General features: G+C 39.9%; 1 protein-coding gene across 1 annotated transcript in view; it reads left to right on the top strand.

The window, feature by feature from the left end:
• Positions 1–9924: 9924 nt before the first annotated feature.
• The window catches only part of LOC307026458 (uncharacterized protein), a 50489-nt gene continuing 36900 nt past the window's right edge, over positions 9925–23513 (top strand). The window contains 2 exon segments of the mRNA XM_079661847.1: positions 9925–10192; positions 10275–10354. Coding sequence (XP_079517973.1) covers positions 10182–10192; positions 10275–10354 — 91 coding nt within the window. The 5' untranslated portion in view covers positions 9925–10181.

The following is a 23513-nucleotide window of genomic DNA, read 5'->3' as shown; positions in this document are numbered from 1 at the left end:
GAGGCCTCTTGTGTGTGTGTGTGTGTGTGTGTGTGTGTGTGTGTGTGTGTGTGTGTGTGTGTGTGTGTGTGTGTGTGTGTGTGTGTGTGTGTGTGTGTGTGTGTGTGTGTGTGTGTGTGTGTGTGTGTGTGTGTGTGTGTGTGTGTGTGTGTGTGTGTGTGTGTGTGTGTGTGTGTGTGTGTGTGTGTGTGTGTGTATGCTAGCTTTTGTAGAGCGATGCCTTCTATGTGGAATCTAGACCTAACCTTGACCCTTAACCTCTCTCCTGACGATTTGATGCATTTTTCATAGTTTCCAGAGAAAGTCCTTTTTTGTAGGAAATGTTTTTGATCTTTTCGTAGCATTTTAAGTTTGAGTGATCAAACATTTCCACATTATAAAAGGAATTGGACTTCATTAAGACATCCCACAGAAATGTGAATAATTGTCAGTGAAGTCCCATTGGACCTGTTTGGGAAATCTGTAGGGTGGCAACTAACTACTCGAAGAATTTGACCAATGAAATATTGTTTGTATCCACCCGTGGTTAACATCATGCTTTTTGTTCTTGAAGAGCATCTGCTTTTTTGCCAACTTTTAAAGTATCACTGAGAAACGCCTTTACAGTAATGAAAACCGAACACAGACGTAGATCTGGGGATGACTCCAGACTCAGACTTTGGGGATGACTTCAGACTCAGACTTTGGGGATGACCTCAGCTGGATGTGCTGTTGATCATCAGTCCTCTTGGGGAGGAAGGAAACTCTGATGTCTTAAAGCTTCAGTGCTGGACTAAGTTACCATAAAATAAACAAAACTTGCAAAATTGCATGAGAAACATCATGTTAATGTTGCATGAGGTAAAGGGTGTTGGTCGGTACTGCAGTGCACTAATTGTTGTCCAGCCTCAAGTAGTTAGCTCATGCTTGACTTGTTCTTATTCTAAATCTTGTTTCTGTCTTTTATAATGTTCCGTTCCTATCGAACATTTTCTGATCTGCTGGTCAATACAAAACACATGGTTGTTAAATCTATTGTGTCTGATTTGGTGCCCCAATGGTTAGGATTGGCCAAGTTTAAGCAACTACTAGGTTTTGGTAATTGGAAAATTGCCGTCATGGTTAAAAGACAAATTGAACATAGGTAGGAGACTGTGAAAGTCTGTCACACCCTACTGTCCTTGTCCTTCAAGTCATATGTCATACTTCTTCTACCTTTGCTACTGTGAAAAAACAATTATTATTTGCACAAATATTGGAGGTCGGGGGAAGTCGGGTTGTATACTTGTTAGATGTTGTTGATATAATGTAAGAAGAGGCTCGAAGTCAGATAAGCACCGGCTAATTTGAGTTGGATGCTTTCTAATGATGTATTTCGTTTTTTGCTCTCCTTGGCAAGTTCAAAATGGAAAGCTGAAACTGATAATACTAAAACTTTGTGGATAAGGCACAAGAAATGTTCTTATTTGGAGGGTACTGAACAAAAAGGTGACCAATAGATACTATAGCGCGTTAAGTAAGTGAATTTCAGTTTTTGGCCTAGAAGCAAAGCCATGCTCCATGCATGTTTTCTCCAACATGAAGGAAAAGAACATGTGTTTCAATAAAAAAAAAAAAGGAGTGGGTGTTTTTCTTTTTTCATTCTGGCTCCCCGTCTGGAAAAGTGACTTTTGATTGAAACTCAAAAATGTAGTCCACCCACAGTCCAGACGTGTGTTGTCCGAGATCATAATGGAAGAACTGGACGTAGCTATGGAGATTATTTATGGTCCGGAGGGGCAGTGCACAGGGGGAAGAAGCTGAGCTGTCCCGAGTCAGATGTTAATACCAGACTTTTGGATGAGCACCTAGCATCCAAATGAGAAAGACTTTCCTGAGGACGATTCCTCACCTTGACAACATTTGGCCTCTAAATGAGTGCAGTCGGAGACATTTAGCAACCTACAGTAGAACCACAAGCGGGGGAACAATCGGCTCCAGTCTTTTTCTTGAACATTCTCCGAATTGCGCGTACAAGGACAGGTTTTCTCCCAAGATAACAAATAATCGTTATGCAATCGATTCATGATGCCTCCTTCAGATGATTAGGTCACAGTTTTGATGATAAACAGAAGAGAAATGCACTCGGGGAAAAAAGTGGATTTCCCTCAAAAAGAAACGTTTCAAGCCCGTTCCTTTTGATTGTACTGATGAACATTGGTCATTTTGGGGCGTTAAAACAAGCACTCATTTAGAATAAACTCTTTGATTGCAGTGTGTATATGTTCATAATTAACACAAATCCCAGCAGCCCAATCTTGTTAATGTTTACATGTGCTGATGAAGAGATACGCTTTAGACAAATCATGTTTGTTTATTTTGTAAATGAGCTTGTATAGAAAGTTGCATGCAAAGAGAATTTGATATCATTCCAGTTCAATTCAAAGGGATTTGGTTTTCAACCAACTTCTTGACCCTCGTTCTCACTACAAGACCTGGGGAGGTGATGATGTACAAACATGTTTCAACAGTCTTTGCTTTATGAGAAAGAAAATGGTAGATATGTTGAATATCTTGGCAGGCAGATGACAGAAGTGAGAAAACCCAGTGAACATATTCTCCTGTCCACAGAGGGAAATATGGCAGACTCGTGGCTCACAGCCTGCCAGCGTCTGTGTTTACCAGCCGTGTTTTCTTTAACATTAAAGGAATGAACGGTGGGGGGGTGGTGTAGGTGTCAGTCACACCTGTACATACACACACATTAATATGTATGCTCACACATTGACTCTTGTATTAACATAACCCAAAAATAGTTGTCTATGGTGTTAATACTGTGTTTTAGTGTGAAAATCCATTTGTCTGCAAGTCAGATGTCATCTGGCAACAATATATGAGTTCAATTCTGGCTTTTGTAGCTGTTTGAGTGAGAACTGCTTATTTTACATAGGATCAAGTTTTGTGTTTGGATAACGTTTATCTAGCAGAGCGAGCATTAGCAGCAGGATTCACATGTGCTGCTTTGAAAAAGTAGCAAAGTAGCCAAAACACAAGCTAGGCCCTGAACAGAGACTAAAGACTTTACCTTTTTTTACTTTGACTGAACTGACATGATTTATCCTTTTTATTCCGTCAGACAAGTTATTTGAACACACTTTAGATGCCACACATTATTGGAAGGTGGGAGCTCCTAGAACTGATGCTAAGAAGCATAAAAGCCAATATCACAAAAAGCTTTATGCATCAAGCAGCCCCCTCTAAGACTTAAAAGATGCCAGACATCCTTCCAGGAACACATTTAACTTAACTTAATGTTATAAATATATCATTTTTAGTGAAGGGAATTGGTGATTATTGGGGCAAGCAGCGCTGGAATGTACCTAATCCTCTGCTGGTCATTGAAAGCAGCTGCTGCTCACCTTTAATCACCTGCACATCTGCTCACAGATCACCAAAACACCAAAGTAGTATGTCTACCCCTGTCACTCAAAACATCTGTATGCTTCTGTGTGTGCCCCACGCTTGAGGCAAAATGCTTCTTAATTGTCTTCTTGGATTTGATTTGACTTATTTAACTTGTATATTAGATGTATTAATTTGCTATAGGATTGTTATTCTAGTTTCATCCACACTGGAGGCCACCAGGCTTGATTGATAAAAGTGCTGTCTTGTCTTTACCTTGTTCAGCTTTGTTGTTCACTTTGAGTTGTGTCTGTGCACAGGAAATGACCTTTCAGCAGTGATGTGGATGGTTTTCTGGATGAACCAAGGCTTTTTATGATCCACTGTCTGGAAAGAAACTGGAAAACACATCTGGGTTTAAATGCCAATAGTCTCCAAAAAGTGCACCAATGAGTCATCGAGGTAATGCAAGGACATTTAGGGATTCTAAAGAAGCAGCTTTTTGTTTCACATAATAATCTTACTTTAAGAAATATTGAGTTTGACATAACACCAGACTGCAGCATAAATCAAATCAAGTTTTATTTATATAGCACATTTAAAAGTGATTTTTGGTCGAGCCAAAGTGCTGTACATGTAATAAAAACACATTACTACAATCACAATAAAAGACAATCATTTACAACAGAAATATAAAAAGCAAAAACACAGGGAATAGTCAGGTGTCATGCTCCGCTCTGACTACAAGGCCAGGGAGAAGAAGTGAGTCTTTAGTGAGGATTTAAAAACCCCTAGGGTCTGGGCCGACCTCACGTGGAGGGGCAGAGTGTTCCAGAGCCTGGGGCCAGCTGCTGAGAAGGCTCGTTGCCCTCAGGTTTTGAGCCCGGTCTTGGGCACTACCAGCAGCAGCTGGTCAGCAGACCTTAAAGCTCTGGCTGGGGTGTAGCGATGGAGGAGTTCAGCTATATAGGCAGGAGCCAGCACATTTAGGGCTTTGAAAACAAATAAAAGGATTTTAAAATCAATTTGGAACCGAATTGGAAGCCAGTGCAGTGAGGCCAGAATTGGGGTTATGTTGTCACGCTTTCTGTGGCCAGTGGGAAGACGTGCAGCTGCGTTCCGGACTAGCTGCAGGCGTTTATTTGAGGCCTGGTCCATACCCACATACAGAGCATTGCAGTCCAGTCTCGAGGTTACAAAGGCATTAATAACCTTTCTAGGTCTTTAAAAGATAAATACGACTTGGTTTTGGCCAATAGTCTTATTTAAAAAAAAAAAAGCAGGATTTGACTACGGTGCTGACTTGCTTTTCAAATTTAAAAGTGCTAGTGAAGGTCATTCCAAGGTTCATGACAGAGGGGAGGATGTTTTCATTGAGAGTGCTAGTGAAGGTCACTCCAAGGTTCATGACAGAGGGGAGGATGTTTTCATTGAGAGAGCCCTCAATGTTATAACCTATAAGGGAACTCCATCATGTTTTGGACTTTTTCTTATTTTCCACCACTTTCCGCTCCTAGCTGCAGCTGCACAGCCAGGCGCAGAATGAATGAACAATATCTGGCCGCTGCTTCTGACTCCACCCTGACTGACGTTTCCATGACATCCAGGCTGCTTACATTGGAAATCCGAGCTAAACACGAACGCAGAATGATAATTTAACTTCATAATTACCATGTAGAGCCCAGGCTCTCAAACACACACTCCTATCATCCCTTACATGAAGTCAGTGGACGTCTTTACATTTCACACTCACAGCCATGAGCACCTGTGAGCACGATCGCACCTGAACACGATAACCCTGAAGCAGTAGATCGGAAGATAATTGGGATTTAAAATACCGTTTGGCATTTCTCCCTGCATGGCACGGTCTGTTCTCATGCAGCTTAAAAACCTGTAATCAGTCATGTTCCTACAAAATATTAAAGTGGGGCTAATACATATTTTAAGCCAGATATTTTTAGTTTTTCATCGGATTGCGGCTGCTGAAAACACTTTTTTCCAGACCAGAAAATGTGTCACACTTCTAAAAACCGACAAGAACATTGTCAAGCTACACATGTAACAACATTATTGGAGTTGTTTGATTGAACAGCTGTCTATTTACAACATAAAAAAGTCACTCCCAACTATGGAGATTAAAGTTTGTAGCACATATTTGTCTTTGTGGTCTGTTAATCCTTATTTTCTGAACCCAATCATAAACAAATATATTGTTCTCTTGTACCTCCGTCTGTAGGCTGTTCAGGCTCTAAATCAAGTTATTTAAAGCTCATCTTTCACTTTAAAAAGCAGCTCGACCTTGTAGCTCGTGTCCCTGCCAATCATTGTGACCCTGAATAGCGGACCCCTTCTTGTTTTCAGTAGCCCCCTTTGTTAACATTGTGTTTGAATATCAGCTTAAAAAGCACCAGAAGCACTTGTTGTTTGCTGTGTGACCGCACATACTGCAGCCTCACCGTCAATCCCTCTCTGAGATGAAGCGTGACCTTTGATCCCACAACACGCCCCCGGCTTTCAGACCGCTGCAACTCAAAAACCCTGAAGACTGGGGAGTCCTTGTCAGTCACAGTGTGAAGGCAGCGAACAGTGAAAAGTCAAGAATAATACTAATACGTGGCTAAAAACACAATGAAGCAACGCTATTTCTCAAAAAGCAGCAAGCTTCTGCTCACTTGAAAAAAATGATTAATGAAATGTCAAGGTAACACAGAGTAACACAAATGCATTCTCATACATTATTTGCTGGTCAGAATATGGAAGAAGATTCCATCACACTGTTAAACATGCCACCACAGCCATATGTTTAGAATACAAACAACTGTATACTTCACATATCCTTATATTTAGATATGATATTATAATGTTAAGTTATCAAAGCACTAGCTGTGAACTGATGTACATATCAACCACTTGATTGCTCAGCATTTATTCTCCTCACACATCATTTATCACAGTTTCCTGAGAGTCAGAGCCTCTGCCAGGAATCCTGGCCTCTGATAACGAGCATTTTGAAATATGAGCAGCAGAAAACGCTTCTTATCCAGAGAGGCTGTTTGGTTCCCCATTACAGTTTCCTCACTCTTCATTTCTCAGCACTGCTTGGCTCTTTTTTTCTGCAAGACCTGACTTTTCAGAATCTGATTTATTGCAAAGGTTTACATGCGAAATGTGTAAGATATGCGATTCTTGGTGGACCCTTATCATATGTTATCAATCCAGGGTTGAGATATCAAATATCATTAAAGTTTCATTTCACACTCTGTTATTTATACTTTGAATTGTATCTTCTTGTCGACCACTGCATTTCTGAGTGTCTTTCAGCAGCACCGCAGTCTATTAAACCACAAACAGCTTAGGGCAGTGCTTCTCAAAGTGGGGGGCGCAGAGGCATGACAGGGGGGACCAGGAGGAAAAATGGTTTTGAAAAAAGAAAATAATCATTTGAAAAATGATTGATTCGAAGATAAGATGCTACAGTAAAGTACAAGTACGTCTGGGTCTCTGTGTTTCATTCAAGCTTGGCTCTGTGTGCGTGTGGCACGAGCCATTGTGTGTGCGTACGCGAGCGAGAGAGAGAGAGGGCACCAGTACTGGAGATCGTTGTTGTTAGCTTCTGGTGCTAGCGAGCTAGTGGCCGGGTCTCAAACGTTTTGGTCACGATTAATGTAAACAATTATTTCCGAGGCACACGTTTCTATGATCATTATAGTTATTAAAAAAATAAGAGAATAAATGAAAAACTGTTATGAAATACTATGACAGTAAAAAAATAATAAAGTTTGAAAGGGGAGTGATTTGTAAAATATCCATAAAAAAAAAGTAAATCTGTTTCCAGGTCTGTTTCATACGGGTGTTGAGAGATGTTTCCATAGATCTCTTCATGTTGCTCTCAAAGTGCACCAGATTGATGCTTTTAACTCCAATATTTAAAAAAAGAATCTTCCCGGGGGAGCTTTGTTTTTATTATCACTGTTCTAGAAAGAATGCTCACGTTCATATTGATGTATTTTAATAAATGTTAACTTGGCACTTTACGTGACTATTTGTGTTGGGGGGGCCCGACTTTTTTTTTTCTCCAAAGTGGGGGCCTGACAGAAAAAGTTTGAGAACCACTGGCTTAGCGTAACAACATGGAAAATCCCTCCTCTCAGACGCCGAGCCCTTCACTGGCAACACATGTGTTTTTCTTTTTGTTCATTGGTGCGTTTTGATGTCAGCTGGGGCAGATCAGCCTGCTTTCTCACAAAGTCAGCTGAAGAGCGATGACTGCCCGGTATCTTTCTGACTCATAGCAGAAAGACCTCGGACTTGGACCCCCCTCTCTAATCTGCAGCCACCCACAGGCTGAAGTCACTCACCAACCCCCCCTCTCCTCTGTGTTACTGTTTTCTTTGCATAGAAACTGTTGCTCTTTGTCTCCTTGTTTCCCTCCTCACAGGAGGGAGCTTTCCACTTTGTTTACAACCAAATATACAGACTTTAGGTGAGATCGCTAAAGTAGTCTGGGTGTGGGTGTTAAGGGGGCAACGGTCAGAGTATACTAGGCAACCAACAATACTTTTTAGATTGTTTTTTAGTAAACAAAAAAAAAATAAAAAATGTTTCCAACATTGTTCAGTACATCGTTTCAGTTGTTATATCTAACTAGATTGGACTGGGAAATCCACTTTGAGCTCTTTTGAGATGTCACAGAACTGGACTTCAAAAAAAGGAACTGAAGTTTTCGTTCCATGTTGCATGTGTACTGTATTTAGATTTGCACCACTAAAATACTCAATGAAGTTCAAGCTAAAGAAAAATGTTAGCTGAATGATGTCAGTGTTTGACCGTACATGGCAAAAACACTACAACAACCATCAAAGACAGTGCTGCAAATGAAAGTACAGCAAAGTGCTATCTGTTTGCATTCAACGAAATGCACCTCAAACAAACAGCTGTCTTTTCAAGTATAAATGAAGACTGAAAGATAAACACAGACTCTTATGTGTGAGTTGCTTGTTTTTATCAAAACAGAACTCCATCACTTGCTGTGACTCAGAAACTGTGACTAAGCCTGACACCTGTGAAGCAATGAGAACACCTGGTGATGAAGGCCTCAAATTAGGCTTATAGTGACTGATTGTTGAAAACACATCTTAGTGTTGGTGTAACAGCCCCTATAGTAATACCAACACCAAAATGATATTATAGGTGGTATACTCTGAATCACTTGACCAAAAGAAAGACAACTTTTTGTGTAATGAATATCCTTCCCGAGAAATGAGTTTTTTACCCCTTATGGGTAATGGAGGTCAGTATTTCAATACCAAGAAATCCTTGTTTAGGGTACACAAAAAGAGGCCCGGTCAGTCACCAATTCACTCAAGGTTTCTCCTTTACATCCCAGCTTACATTTGAAATGATGGTAGAAAGTTGTTGATGAATTGACGTTTTATGAAGAATGCTCGGTAGCTAAAGATTTGGCACAGTTGCAACAGATTTACGAGGAGTGTTGCCTGACGACAGCACTGGTCAGTGAAGTAAGGTCAGTGCAGTGAGGATGGCTTATCACTGACATCACTGACATCACTCACTAACACGCCGTGATGGCTGTTATCTCTCTGAGCTGTCAGAAACAAGGTCTGAACACATCTCTATCAAACTTCCCCTCACCATACTGGCTCCTGCAGCTAGACTCATGGATGTTTGTCCTTGTTTGTTGGCAGACATGTCATCTTGCTTTTGAGTCCAGACATCGAGGCAGATGAATCACTGATGGTATCATCGCCAGCCGAGAAAAACGATAGACGATTACTCACCTCGACTTAAATACACCTGGACATTTTCTGCTCAATCTATTCTCTTGGTTCATGGAAAGCGTATTACCATTGTGGGGTCTACTTTCTTATTCATGAAATGTATTTGTGTGGCAATTCTGTTTCTTTTTGAGAGAGCAGCTGAAAAGTGCAGACGTTTGGTATTCTCAGGATTACATACTGTGTTGATGATGTTGTTCTTTTGTTGCGTCGGACTGATCACCTCCCACGTTTTGAGAGTAAAGACGTTCGGGGTTTGTGGCAAACTGTTTCTTAACAGGCGACATTTGTCTCGTATAATATATCGTATCGTATATATATACAAACAGTTTATTAACCTCACTGTGGCCTCCCAGTGAAATAATTCAGGACATGGTATAGAATTCCTCAAGATTACTCCAAAAGAAACCAATTGAAAATACAATGTTTTTAAAAAGCAGTATCATTGTCCAGAAATGCTTTAATGCATTCAACGTAACATTTGGAATTGACATCAAGCAGTTTTTTGTGGCTTGGGCTGTGATGAATAACAACACATTCCTCTAATGCCAGTGATAAGCTTTTGTTTTTAATTGTTTGAATATTTGCTTTGATCGAATGATGTCTCTAAGATTTGGTCTTGATGCTGCAGCCTCTGAAACACCTCCTCCCGTCAAGGCCACACAAGAAAAGTGTTTTTAAAGCGCGACAGTGAGAGAAACCACACCAATGAGGAGGAGGACTTCACCGGAGTGTGTTAATTTGTATTTGGAGTTGTGATTTCTGAGGGGAGGGCTGGATTAGAAAAGCGGTGGTCCACAGAGAGACACGCGGAGTCGGATTTCAGTTTTGCGAGGGCCCCTTGAGTCCGAATCACTGAAGCTGCCTTTGTTTGACTGTGAACCAGAAAGAGAGAGAGAGGAGGAGGAGAGTGTGAGGCTTTTAGTTTGGAGTGAGTGAGTGGGGCAGGCAGAGTGAGCTCCATCTCTCTCTCTTACACATGAACAGGACAACTTTAGTTTGGATCTAAGCTTACCGTCACTGAAGATGGCTTCACGGTAAATGAAAGGCACTTTGTTCCAAATCAAAAAGTAGTTTTAAGTCAGTTTCCTAACTCTTTTTTTTGTTTTTTCTTTACAGCATTCCTCCCTGGTTCTTTGGAATATTTCTGCTAGTGCTCCGGTTCTGCAGCCATCGCTCCTCCGCTCAGCTGTTGGAAGGTATGTGCTCTCTGCGTTTGTCTCTTATTGCTGGATCATGTGTTTCTTCTTCTGCTGTTGGAGAACTTTCTGCTGGCTCAGGAGTTTGACTGCCGAATATGAATGAATGGTGAAAGTGTTTCGCTCTGCTCCTGGAAACTAAATGTGTTGCACAGGATGATATTTTGAGAAAGATGCTTTCATTACGGCAAGACTGGTGCGCTTTTACAGGAGGATCGTAACTCAATGAATGTTCAGTTACTTTTCAATGTATTTAGAGGAATGTTTAAGTAGGGTGGTTCTTGTTTACGATTGATTGAGAAAGGCAAACCAAGTACTCTATTTACTCATTATTTAGTAGCAGAACGTAGAGACACATTTAGTCCCTATGGTGTGATATTGAAACAATAACATTTGGATGTTTAAGTAAAGTGGCAACACACTCCAGACCATGGGAAAGTCTTAAGGGGTTTTAAGTCTGTATTTTGAGGGTATAGATGCATTAAACCCCCGTTTGATAAGATCAGTTGATCCCATGGGATGCTTAATGTCGGATTGGTCTAGGTCCAAAGTCTCTGTTTATACTGGGAGTATAACACTGAAACATGGCAACCCCCAAACTTTTCAAATTGTTGGGAGCCATTGTTTTTAGATGATCTTGATGACCTTTTAAAACCCATGAGAAAGATACCTGCCGGCCTCTGTGCTCTATGATGTTTTCAATTATATTTTGACTGATGTGTTTCTCAGAGTCCCCGCGGAGCTTTGCAGTCTGTTTGCACAGCTTAAATCTAGATTTTTCTCCATGATGAATGGATCAATCAGGATTCTTCAACATGGTCCCAATTAGAGCAAAAATGAACTTCTCTTTTCCATTGCAATTGGAAACAGACAAAACCTCACAACGTGCACGCTGACAGACAAGGCAATCGGTAGCACCGCACAATTAAGTTAGTAAAGATTGATGTCATGCTACTGAGTGTGTTGGAAAGTGCTTGTCTGAGAAGAAGTTCATGACAATTAAGTCATAGCGTCATTTTCATTAGTTTTCATGCTGGCCTTCAGACAAGTCTAATATGCATCACTGCTTTCGTCAGTGTGCTGGAATCCAGTTTGGCATTTGCAACTCTACTGTATGTGTGTGTGTGTCTGTGTGTGTATGTATACAGTATGTGTGTGGGTGTGTGTGTATGTGTGTATATCTTGACCTGATCACCACAAGGAGCTCCATGTCACAAAAGCAGCATTGTGTGGGCCCGGTGGAATAATTGCGGGGTCTCTTTAGCTAATGTGGCCCCGTGGAGCTTAATTGTGAGAGTCTGACATCTTGAATTAAACACTACTTTGGCTCAGAATGTGAAACCGCTTAGCTATAAAACCCTGTCCGCAATTATGATACCGAGGGAAATATGATCTTTTAGGAATGATTTTTTTTACTCAAAAGTGGTTGAAGAAGTAAATGCTTGCAGAACAGCACAACTTGATGATGGATGTGTGTGAGGAGGTGGAGCTCAGTTCATGTAGTCTGACTGAAGAAATGTTTTTAAGGGTGATTTTACGGTCCAGTTTTCTCCACTGTTGATCCTGCAGAGGCTGCTTGTGCTTTTGCCATGTTCATAATCCTCTGCCATGAATGATTCACTTTTTCAAGAGGAGGGGAAAAAGAGTGTGTGTTTGCATGCATGCTGGGTTACTTGCCAAAGAGAGAGAGAGTAAGAGAGCACCAGGGACAAATATTTCCAGCTGTAAATATTCTTGAAAACAGAGCTGTCGCCGTGGCAACATTCACATTTCTGTGCACAATTGTTGAAATATAGCGGATATAATCCTTTCCCTTTGTGGGAAATAGCGTATTCAGCCACTTCCAGCTGTGTGTGTGTGTGTGTGTGTGTGTGTGTGTGTGTGTGTGTGTGTGTGTGTGTGTGTGTGTGTGTGTGTGTGTGTGTGTGTGTGTGTGTGTGTGTGTGTGTGTGTGTGTGTGTGTGTGTGTGTGTGTGTGTGTGTGTGTGTGTGTGTGTGTGTGTGTGTGTGTGTGTGTGTGTGTGTGTACTGCATCAGAACTAAGAGCTGCCAAAACAAAATACAGATGTTTTGTTTAAAGTCCAAAGCTGCCTTTATGCTTGGTTGTATATAAACACCTTAACATATACGGTAAGTGGATTACCTTATTTAATTGTGTGAATGATAATGAGAGAAAGAAAGTATACATAGGCAGAATGAGTGGTGGATATACGTATCAATAGATCTGTAAATAAGGGCTAAGTAAACCAGAACAATACATAAAAAGTAAGTAAATTAATCAAGAATAAGAGTTTACAGTTGAATATATTTCAGTAGATGTTAAAAAACAACAACTTATAACTTATAACCCTCTTGTGCTGTGAAGGCATCATAATCTTCGCTTTTGTTTTTCATTAACTAATATTACGGAAGAATCATAAAAGCATACTCTGGGTAGTAGCTGCTTTGAATTTTTGCTAACGAGCAGCATGTTGAAAGCAGAATTCAATAAAACCTCTTTAGCCTGACATGCTAACTGTGCACACACATGTATACACACGTATACTGTATACCACACACACCAAACAAAGACGCACATCTGCTGTACACATGGTAATTATTCACAAATGATAATGGTTTTAATGATGTTGATGGGACAGCGGGACACAGCGGGCTATTAGGGATAATGAGTGTGATGATGTGGCGGCTGATGTGAGTCTCAGAGAATGTGGTGATTGGGAGGATAATCATGATGACGAGGAGAATGAGGAAGACGATTGTGATGATGTCCTTGGAGATCACTGCAGAGAATGAAGGGTGTTGCTAGACAAGTAATCACACAGTAAAAAGGGTGAACTTTGACTTAAAAGGGATTCAAGATGGATCATTGAAAATTGACTTCCAAATTGAAATCGATAATAAAAATGACTCGGGGAGTATGTTACTGGAAAACCAAATCTGGTGTACCTTCAAAGGACTCATTATTTTTCCTGTTTTCTCAGTTGTTTGTTCAGGGAAGGTCAACTGAGTGCGTTTGCTCTTTTTATAACTTCCCCTCCCCCACCTCAAGTTTCTCTGCTTTTTTCCTTCTCGACTTGCAAGCAGGATCATCGTTTAACTTCCACAACGTTTCCTTCAATATTAGTTCTAAATCAACTAAGAAATGAAGCACAGGTCAATATGGGAAGAATTTGACATAAGCATAGATGACAGTTGACAGAAAGAAAGAACGAGACAGTAAAACACAATAGGAATGTTGAGATGGTCAGGAGCTCTTCATGAAACTTGGCTTTCTACACCGATATCTTTGTTTTCTTTTTAACCCAAAATCCATCTGATGTAGGCAGCTTAACACTCCAGCTCTTCTTTCAGATTGTCAGCAGAATAAAGATGACCCTGAGTATAAGAAGTAATGTGTAAAATTAGAGATGTCCCGATCCGATCACGTGATTGGGGATCGGAGCCGATCACGTGATTTTCAAAAGATCGGAATCAAGAGAAAAAAATCGGGGATCGGGATTATTTATTTATTTATTTATTTTTAAATTTTGTATTCAATGTTACAAAACAAAAATGACCATGTTCAAGTCTTAAAGTCATCCTGAGGCCTTAGTTTTGGTTTCAAATGACAGAACATCATGTATGTGTTGCTTCTTTGGGGCTTGTTTTCATAGACCTGGTTGATTATTTCTCTCAAATCTGGCAACAGAGTGGGCAGGGCGCAGTGTCTAATTGTAGCAGTAAGCTAACGAGTACTGAAAGCTTTATTTTGTTTTGATCCAATGCTGCACAACTGAACTGATCCAATGCTGCTGTGAAAGAAAGAAGCTATATCCATGTTGGATAGAATATCCAATTTAAATAAAAAAATAACCTTAAGCGACAACTTGAATGCTTTTTTTCTTTTTTTTCTCTTAATGCATTGCATAAAGATCGGATCGGGAAAAATCGGTATCGGCAAATTGTCAAAATCAAATGATCGGAATCGGATCGGGAGCAAAAAAAGGTGATCGGGACATCCCTATGTAAAACCTTTCATTTGTCCTCAATTCCTGACTTAACCAGACTGGCTTGGCTTTAGTTGGATGTAGGTCATCGGGACAGCATGTAAGGTTTTGATTAAAAGTTACATTTTGATAAGATTCTCCAACAATGATTTCACGAATGAGCAAGAAACATTGGAGACTTTTAAAGTGTGTGGCGTTTTCCTATAAACTAATGTCCGGTTTGTTTCCATCCAGCGCATGATGTAACGCACTAGTGAGTCACCTTATACCCATTGTAGGAACGATTTTTTTATTTTTGCTTGGCACACATGATACTCAGCAGGAAACAGTCACAACACTGAGCACCAAAGCTGTCACCAATTTAAAAACAACCAAAGGACATCATGATAACTCGCTTAACATTGGACTGAAAGTGGCCAGATGTTTCTCTGCCCATGCAGATGTGTTTATACCATTGACTGTATGATTTATACTCTGCATGTCAATGTGCAAGGGGGCTGTATTATGATGTAATGGTTTAAATAATGTGTAAATCCAAGACGCTTAGCAGATGCTCACATGAAAAGTGAACTGTAGGATAGAATGCCATAACACAAAATCTATGTTCTCATTTTTGACTATTAAGCTGATGCTTTTATCACGTGCAGTGATCGAACATTTCCTGTGTTTGGCTCAAGAATAATGTGGGTACATATTGAAGGTGAATGAACAGATGGGCTAGTTCAAAATTCCCTAACTGACTATATAGCTTTAACTAAAACAATATACAACATTTCCGTGACGTCACGATATCCCTTAGGATTTAGGTTAGATTTTTAGCATATTACTTTTTTTATATATGCCCTGACAATGAGTTGAAGCATAGAGAAAGCAAGATGAATGGTTTAGCATGTTTGGGGGCTCAGACTTTCCTTTTACAAAATAAAGAACAGTCTCTCTTGACAATTTGAATCAGGGTAGAAAAGCCAGGATCTTAGTTAAGCGTAAAACCTTCCTTTTTTAACGGAAAAGCGAACTAAAAGATGTCCAAAGTGAAAGCCCTGATGTCTTTGGATTAGGGCCATTTTAAACCTGAAACATTCAAAACCATGATTGGCAGAAAATGTTAACAGATTTATAAATGATCTTCTTTTTCTGCTTTATATTAGTTTGTCTTTAACTGTATATAAACTTGTTTGTTGCTTCTTGGTAGAGTAACACTAGCTCGTCATGGCGCTGTTTTATTTGTCAGCAAGTCTAAACTGATTCCAGATGTGCTGCAGGTTGTTTGTGTTATATAATATCTGCATCCCAGACTGTTCCTGTTTACTTCCACTAACTTATAAATATCGTCCAATTTAACATCTGTTCTCTTTGGCTCCTGATTCATTTCTTTCACTTATAATTAATGCAGTTTGTTGTTGTTTGTGACTTCTTCTTAGTGAGACATAATGTTGTGGAACTTGATTTGCGTTACAATGTAAAAGCACTAAAATATTGCTGTCAGCTTTGATCAGTGAGTCCGCTCACTGAACACTTTAAACGCTGCTCTAGAGTTTCTGGGTCTCAATGTTTTATATCTGCAGATAATCTAAAACAAACCCTAAAATAAAAACATGTGCGTTATCCTGGAGGGTAAACAGGAATTGCTAAATTTACCCTGAACAAAACAAGCCACTATTTTGAGTCCTGGACACAGAGTTGGAGGAGATTAATACGTTTCTTCAAAGCCTGACACCAGAAAACAAAAACAGGAAGTACAAAGTGTAGGATGCACAGGGCGGGGAAGAGTTTCTGTGTGACGCCAAATGTCACTTTGACCTCCGTCCTTTGTACCCTTATTGCTGTCTATTCTATTTTAGCAAAACATTAAGTGGATTTGTAATAATTTATGAATAGATGACAGAAAAGATTCACCATAGTTTTTCCAAAAAGAGAATTCCTGCATCATCAACATCTCTTGAAATAACATATCTTATCTAAACGTCAATTACTTTGACCTTATCCTGACATCAGTCACCCCTCATTGAAATCAAAGCGTTGGCCATCAAAGAGCTTTTCCCTGAATGTCCTGAACGCCACGTTTGATGTGGATGACTTTTCTCTTTCCATGGCCTTCAAAATAATGTTTGAAGGAAGAGCACTCTGCCTCCTTTCTGCTGCTGTTTTGAGCTATGCTGTGTTTCCATGGAACGTCTAGCAGAGGGCTATATGATTCTATGTTTCCTGTAAATACAGAGAGCTACCGAGGGGATTTGTCATGGATATTTATTACCGTTTACTGTAGCCAACAACACTGAATGTGTTATATGCCACCCAAATACCAAAGTTGGTTGACCAGGACTCCTCCACCATTCATTACAGTAGCTAGCGGAGACATCTTTATATGATTATGTATCTGCATGGGTTTGTTTATCTGTCATTTCGGTTTTTCTTCTTTTGTGTTGCCTTTCATACATGGACTGATTATAAAATAATGGGCTTGATGCTTTTAAAGATCCCCCCCCATCTTCTTTTTTAATTGTCAAGTGCTCATGCAGTAAATACAGAACTGAAGGGAACAAACCCCATGTCTTAATTCTTCCAACACGTTTTTTTTTAACCACGTTAAGCAACCACACAGGCCGTAGGTCAACTCTGCTGCAGATGTTGTAATTGGTGCATTTACACAGCAAATCTTCGAGGAGCAGGCTCGTTTTTTAAGAATGGCAAATAGTTGTAATACATTCCCCAGACCAGCAAGAAAAAGTGTAATTGAAACACGTTCTATCCCCTGAACACCCACTGAGCAGGGCTACCAGTTTCTCATATAAAGCTGTTTAATGGCCTATCATACACTGTGCCCGTTGATGTTTTGAGAGAGTGTGACGCAGGATGAAAAGAAAATTCCTCTCTGTGGCTGAGTGTTGGAACATTACAGCACATAAACATGGTTACAGCTGTAAAGGGCATGGCACAGTGCATCCTGTGTACTATGAGGACATTTGACTGGATAAAATGATATAACATATGAACTTTCCTGCGTTCCTTTGGGTGATACCGCCAAGTTGTCGTCAGATGGGATTACAAGTGCATCAATTTACTGTAATTTAAAGTGGAATGAATTAGTGTGTTTGTTTTTCTGGGAGTGGCCCGGTTTCCTGGGTTCTGCACCACAGAAGCTCGATGGGTGAAAACATGGAGTTTTGAACAGTCTGGAAAGTGTCCGTCAGGTCGGGAAGACGGGTTAGAAACAAGCAGGTGTCTGTTCGGGAGACCACAGAGAGAGAAGACATACCCCGTCATACAGCAACTCAGCATCTGACTTTATAATGAGGTGGTGGAGTGCAGGGCCGCTGTGTGTGGCACTCTAATGTTAATGCATTTCAAAAAGAGTGTTCATCGTATAATTAATATAAAGGAGTTGCACATAGTTTGTGTTGCCATGGGATAGCGCTCCTCTAATGAAAGCTTACATTTTCACTCTACTACCTTTGCCCACTATTATTGACCTCTGGTTGTTTGATCAGTGTGTTGCATCTAACCAGGAAGTTAGTGTCAAAGATAAGGAAGTGTTTCCCCAACCTTGACCCCGTAAAAGGCTCTGGTTTTGTCCCGTGTCCATCTGATTGATGACTTCTGGTCATCGGCAAAACAAAAGAACATACTTCAAAGACAGTGTCGTGTGCAAACGTTGCACCACAGACTCACTTTTGAAGTTACCTTTATTTCTTGTTTCCATACAACCTGAAATACAGGAAATGGCATGTAAGAAAAAACATGGTTGCTATTATCTTTTTATGTACCCTTTATATTTTGCATCTTTAAGTGTATAAAGGGGTAGAGCAGTACCAAAAGTGACAGAAAGATTCCCGGAAAAGCACCTGTAGATTGATTCCCAGTGGGAGGTGGGATTAGTGTTGGTGTTGTTTGTGGTTTTTGTGGCGTTTGTGTGTGTGTGTCCCTGTTTGTGTGTGTGTCCCTGTTTGTGTGTGCGCTCAGCTGGTCTGCAGCTGCGTTGTTTTTGAACACACTGTCAACCCACTTCCTGAAAATCCCACCATGGTCTCAGTCAATATCAACAAACATCTGCATTTTACCATTCTCTGTTTGATAACCGTATTTTTCGTTACCCTTCTTCATGTGTCATTGCCTGAATTGATGTATCTGCTGTTGATCTGATCTTATTGTGTCAGTAATGACCTGTCTCGCTGTCGTTTATATACTTTAGAAAACATTACATAAGACTGTGTTACTGATACTGCAGATTACCACGCTGCTTTTTTAAAAGTTGTATTTATATCTTTAATTCTGTAAGACTTTTACAAATAGAGGTGCAAACATGAAAAATATTTTGTGGTGGGGCATCTAATTCGAAGTACACACTCTTCCTGGCAATGTGGAGGGTTATCATTTGTTGAATTTTTTCGTAACATTTTTCGTACAAATTTCTGCAGAAAATTACAGCAATTTGGGATTTTGCAGCAACACATTGCATTCAAACATAGATTTGACGTTAGTTTGCAAGCTTATTACATGGATTCAAGAAGGCTGCAAAAATAAGCTCAACTGTTTGTCTCGTAAATGAAGTGAACAATCTAGTGACGGTTTCCTAACTTTGTTAAACTCTGAATCGGTGGATTGAGTCGATGGATGAGTTTAATATGGCTCTGGTTAATATGTGTTGGAATAGGGATGAGTTCTGACGTGATGACGTGTCCTGAGCTGTTGAGGTCTCAATTATACTTGTCCAATGTTTGGAATAAAAAGACTCTTTAAAATGGACACATGGTTTCCCGAAGGGATCCTAAATATCCATCCTTCAGCTTCAATGTTTATGAGAGGAAGTGTTTTGGGTGTTTTTCATTTCCCCGCTCTTTTTCATCACTGTCAAAGTTGGACCTCAGCCCGAGATGAATCTGAAAGACTCTAATGAGCAAAAGTGGCCAAAGATGTGATTTTGATTATATCCCACTTTGTAAACAAAAGTGTGATTTAAAACAGAAATCTCAGATTGGTGTGTCTTCTCACTGCAGACTGTAATATGTTGATGATAGAGATGTTGGTCCAGTTTTGTTGCACCCTTACTTTATTAAAAAATGGAAAGTTTCACATTTGTTCACATTTGTTTAAATGAGAACCAGGTTTGTATCTATATATATATATCTTAAAAATGTGTTTATTTTCTGGTTTGATTCCCACAGACTTTGGTTTCTTAATATTGAAATTGACAAATAATGTGGAAGAGATTGTATCAGGCTGGTTTTGTTTTCTGAAACAATGGGTAAACAGAGCAAGTATAAATCTGAGTAGCTGTGCCTGTTTCATGCTTTTTCATCATGCCTTTAAATAAGTCCTTCAAATGTTATTTCATGTGAGTAAGAGCTCTTCTTCTTCTACTTCTTCTTTAGTACTTGGTTGAACAATGCTGTCGTCAGTCCATCCATCAGACCCTGAAGCTTTTAGCAGCCCCTTTTGAAAAGAGTAGAAAGAAAAACAGATCCTTTTTCCAAAAAGCTTTCAAATGTGAGAGTTCGTTCAACCCCTATTCAGCCTCTGCAAACAGCACTGATGTTTTTATTGCACTTTACCGGGCTGCTCTTCATGTGCACACTTTGGTCAGGCTTTTAGATGTACTAGACTCAAAACTAAGATTCATTTGGATCAGGATGAAGTCATCCAAATCGAGTCAGATGGACGAAGACCACCCTACTGTATGTGCTTTTTTAATGGCCTCTTTTATCAAAGTGTAGAGACAAACCAATGTGTTTCTAACCTCCCAATGATACAAGAGCTTAGTTCTTATTTAGTCAATGCTTTCCAAAAAATGCGTTTATCTCTCTGTTGCAGCGGCTTATTTCCAGCACCCCAGAGTCATTGTCACTCTTATCGGACAGTGGCATTTTAGGAACTGACATAATCAGCAGAATGTAGCTGTTTATTTACCATAAGTGGTCCTGGTTTCAAGTAATTTGCCTTCCCAAAATCTGCTAATAACTACAACTTCCCTCGTGGTTCTGTCGTACCAATAAAACGTGATTGAAACTTGGCAGTGTAGTCGAGCTGTAGGCTGTGGTTTTAATGAAAATCATGGTGGTTAGAAGCTTGTATCTGGCAAACAGACACATGAATTGAACTGCTATGAAACGCTGGTAGAATTGAATTGTTTATCTGGTGGGCGCAGGGTTTTCTCTGGTAGGGAGACAGTTGTAAACTAGTCAACTCCAATATGCTTTATTCTTTAATCCATAACAGATTTGCAGTTTCGTTTTTGGCACCCTATATATTATAATCTGATGCTCTAATACATATCAAAGGCCTCTTCCATCGATGCATGTATGTAATCCTGCCAAAAGACTTCTGGCGCTGCATTGTGTTTTTCAAGCAGTCCTTTTATGTATGGTCTACTCTACGATACATTTAGATACAAATACACACTTTTCCAAAGCCTCTGTGCTTACAAACGACCTTCTAAACGAGCTTGCAGTTTTGTCTCATTGCATTTGAACCCTGGCTTCCTCAGCAAAGTTTCACAGCTTATTCAAACCTGGCAACCCGGCCTAAAGGAAGAGCATCAATTTGATGAGATTTAGTTTTTGCCTGAGGAGATTTTCTGTGTTCTGCAGGAAACCCTGGATTTGATAACTCTCCACTGGCAGCAGATATGAAATATAAACTCTGGTTCAATTTCCTCTCCACAAATAACACACACTGGACAATCGCTTTTGAAACATGAATAACCTTCTACTGATTGTGAAGGCAATATTAAATAGGCCTGATTTTGCAAGTATTTTAGATGTTAAATCAGAAGCATTTATACTTAACACTCAAGCTGATATATTTCGAGACTGTAATCATTGCAGCAATTCAAGACACTTTGTATTAGTAAGAGCTACTGAGAGGAAGCAGTTTTATCTCGGTGGTTGCTGGGGATTTGCGGTTTACAGATAGGATCGTTTATAGATTTGTAAGATTGACTGTAAATGCGGGATGCAGCCAAATGTTTGCACATAAAACTAGCAGGCTGTATTATTAATTTGACCAGACATTGCATGTACTTCAGTGGTAAACTCAGCAGCGTTGATCTCACTCCCACAGAAGACGTTTTTGATGGCAAGCTTTTAAAACAGCTCACCCCTGCTCTGATATGAAGTCCGCTGAGGGCTTGAAGACCTTCAGTAAAGTTTCCAACAGATGATGCAATGTAGACGTAATGGTCTGGAACATGAAGAGGGGGACAGGCTGTAATACGGTTATTACTATTATTACAGCCTTGGATTGTCTTGTAACCCTGGAGCTCTGAAGTGAACATGTTTTCTGTCAGGATTATGACCGAGGTCTTCACTCATTTATCATGGGAAACTGTGGTTTCAGAAACATGCTTCTTATATGTTCGTTGAGCAGCAACCGTCAACTATAACTGAAGAAGTTAAGAAGATGTGAATTGTATGCAACTAAAATGTTCATTCAATTCAACTGAACTCTCAGCATCTTGAGTATTTCTTAACGTTAAGGACATCCCCAAATATCCCAGGTGTTTTGGTTTTTACTGCGTTAGCCACTCCTTTTCATTGTCCGTAAAAAGAAAAAGGGATGGAATCGATTTAGTTTGGAATAGGGGTGTCCCGATCACCTTTTTTTGCTCCCGATCCGATTCCGATCATTTGATTTTGACAATTTGCCGATACCGATTTTTCCCGATCCGATCTTTATGCAATGCATTAAGACAAAAAAAAGAAAAAAAGCATTCAAGTTTTCCCTTAAGGTTATTTTTTTATTTAAATTAGATATTCTATCCAACATGGATATAGCTTCTTTCTTTCACAGCAGCATTGGATCAGTTCAGTTGTGCAGCATTGGATCAAAACAAAATAAAGCTTTCAGTACTCATTAGCTTACTGCTACAATTAGACACTGCGCCCACTCTGTGGCCAGATTTGAGAGAAATAAGCAACCAGGTCTATGAAAACAAGCCCCAAAGAAGCAACACATACATGATGTTCTGTAATTTGAAACCAAAACTAAGGCCTCAGGATGTCTTTAAGACTTGAACATGGTCATTTTTGTTTTCTAACATTGAATACAACATTTAAATAAAAGTATTTCTAACAAAAAAATTCCTATCCCCGATTTTTTTCCTCCCGATTCCGATCTTTTGAAAATCACGTGATCGGCTCCGATCCCCGATCACGTGATCGGATCGGGACATCTCTAGTTTGGAAGAGTTTTTGCAAACGGTTTTAATTGAAGCAGAAATGGTTAACGACAAAACAAACAAAACCTCTGCGTCCTCTAACATCTCCAAAGCTAAAGCGCTAGCTGATGTCATAATGAATCAAATCAAGAGAGATTGATTAAGGACATCCTGATTATCAGATCTGTATGTTTAGGGAATGGGATCATGCTGTTCTCTATCCCCCGGATGAGGAAATGAGCTGCAGGTCAGATGTTTAGCATCAAAGAGGCTGTCAGGCTGCCAGCAGGTACTTACTGGAGCTTTTTACGGATGCTAACAGCTAGGTGCGACCTCCTCCTCATAGGATGACGGAGGCCAGCGTCTAAATCTGGAACGCTTTACACCCATGAAACAAATCACACACTCATACACACATGCGCCTGCAGGCTTAAATCTTTAGACGGGCTTTAAGGTGGAATCGTAACATTTTCCTTTGGATTGGGTTACCTTAACGATCGAAATAAATCAAGCTGCTCATTTGGGAAACACTATTTATCATCACAGAGAAGAAAGAGGCTGAGGGTGTTTCCCAAGGTGAAGAATTACAGTTTAATTTCGTGCACATGTAGAAGTTATAGACCAGTTTGTCGGAGTTGGAACCAATACAAACGGGCATGCATCATCAATAGCCATCTTTTTTTTAGTATTGGCTTTTTACTAAGTAATATATATATACTGATACTGTAGTTTAATGTCCAATACTTTTGCTATGGCACCCATACTGTCATTTAGCATTGACTTTCTTGCTTGATAGGCCTCAGCACTCGAAGCTGTTGGTTCTGTAGTCAAACATTTCAATACAATTCGCCATTAGAATGAGAAAGGAGGTGAATCCCAGTCTGCCTTATCATCTGCCTTTTCTCTACAACATCAAATAAAGTGGAGACATCTCTGGAAAGGCAGACCTTGCTGGCTTCTTTCCAAGTCTGACACTCACTCTGAACTTTATACCCAACACGATGAAGTGTTGCAAATATTA

Source organism: Notothenia rossii (genome assembly GCF_949606895.1).
Source record: "Notothenia rossii genome assembly, chromosome: 12".
Classification (NCBI taxonomy): Eukaryota; Metazoa; Chordata; class Actinopteri; order Perciformes; family Nototheniidae; genus Notothenia; species Notothenia rossii.
The sequence above is the reverse complement of the archived record's forward strand: the minus strand, read 5'-3'. Positions and strand labels throughout refer to the sequence as shown.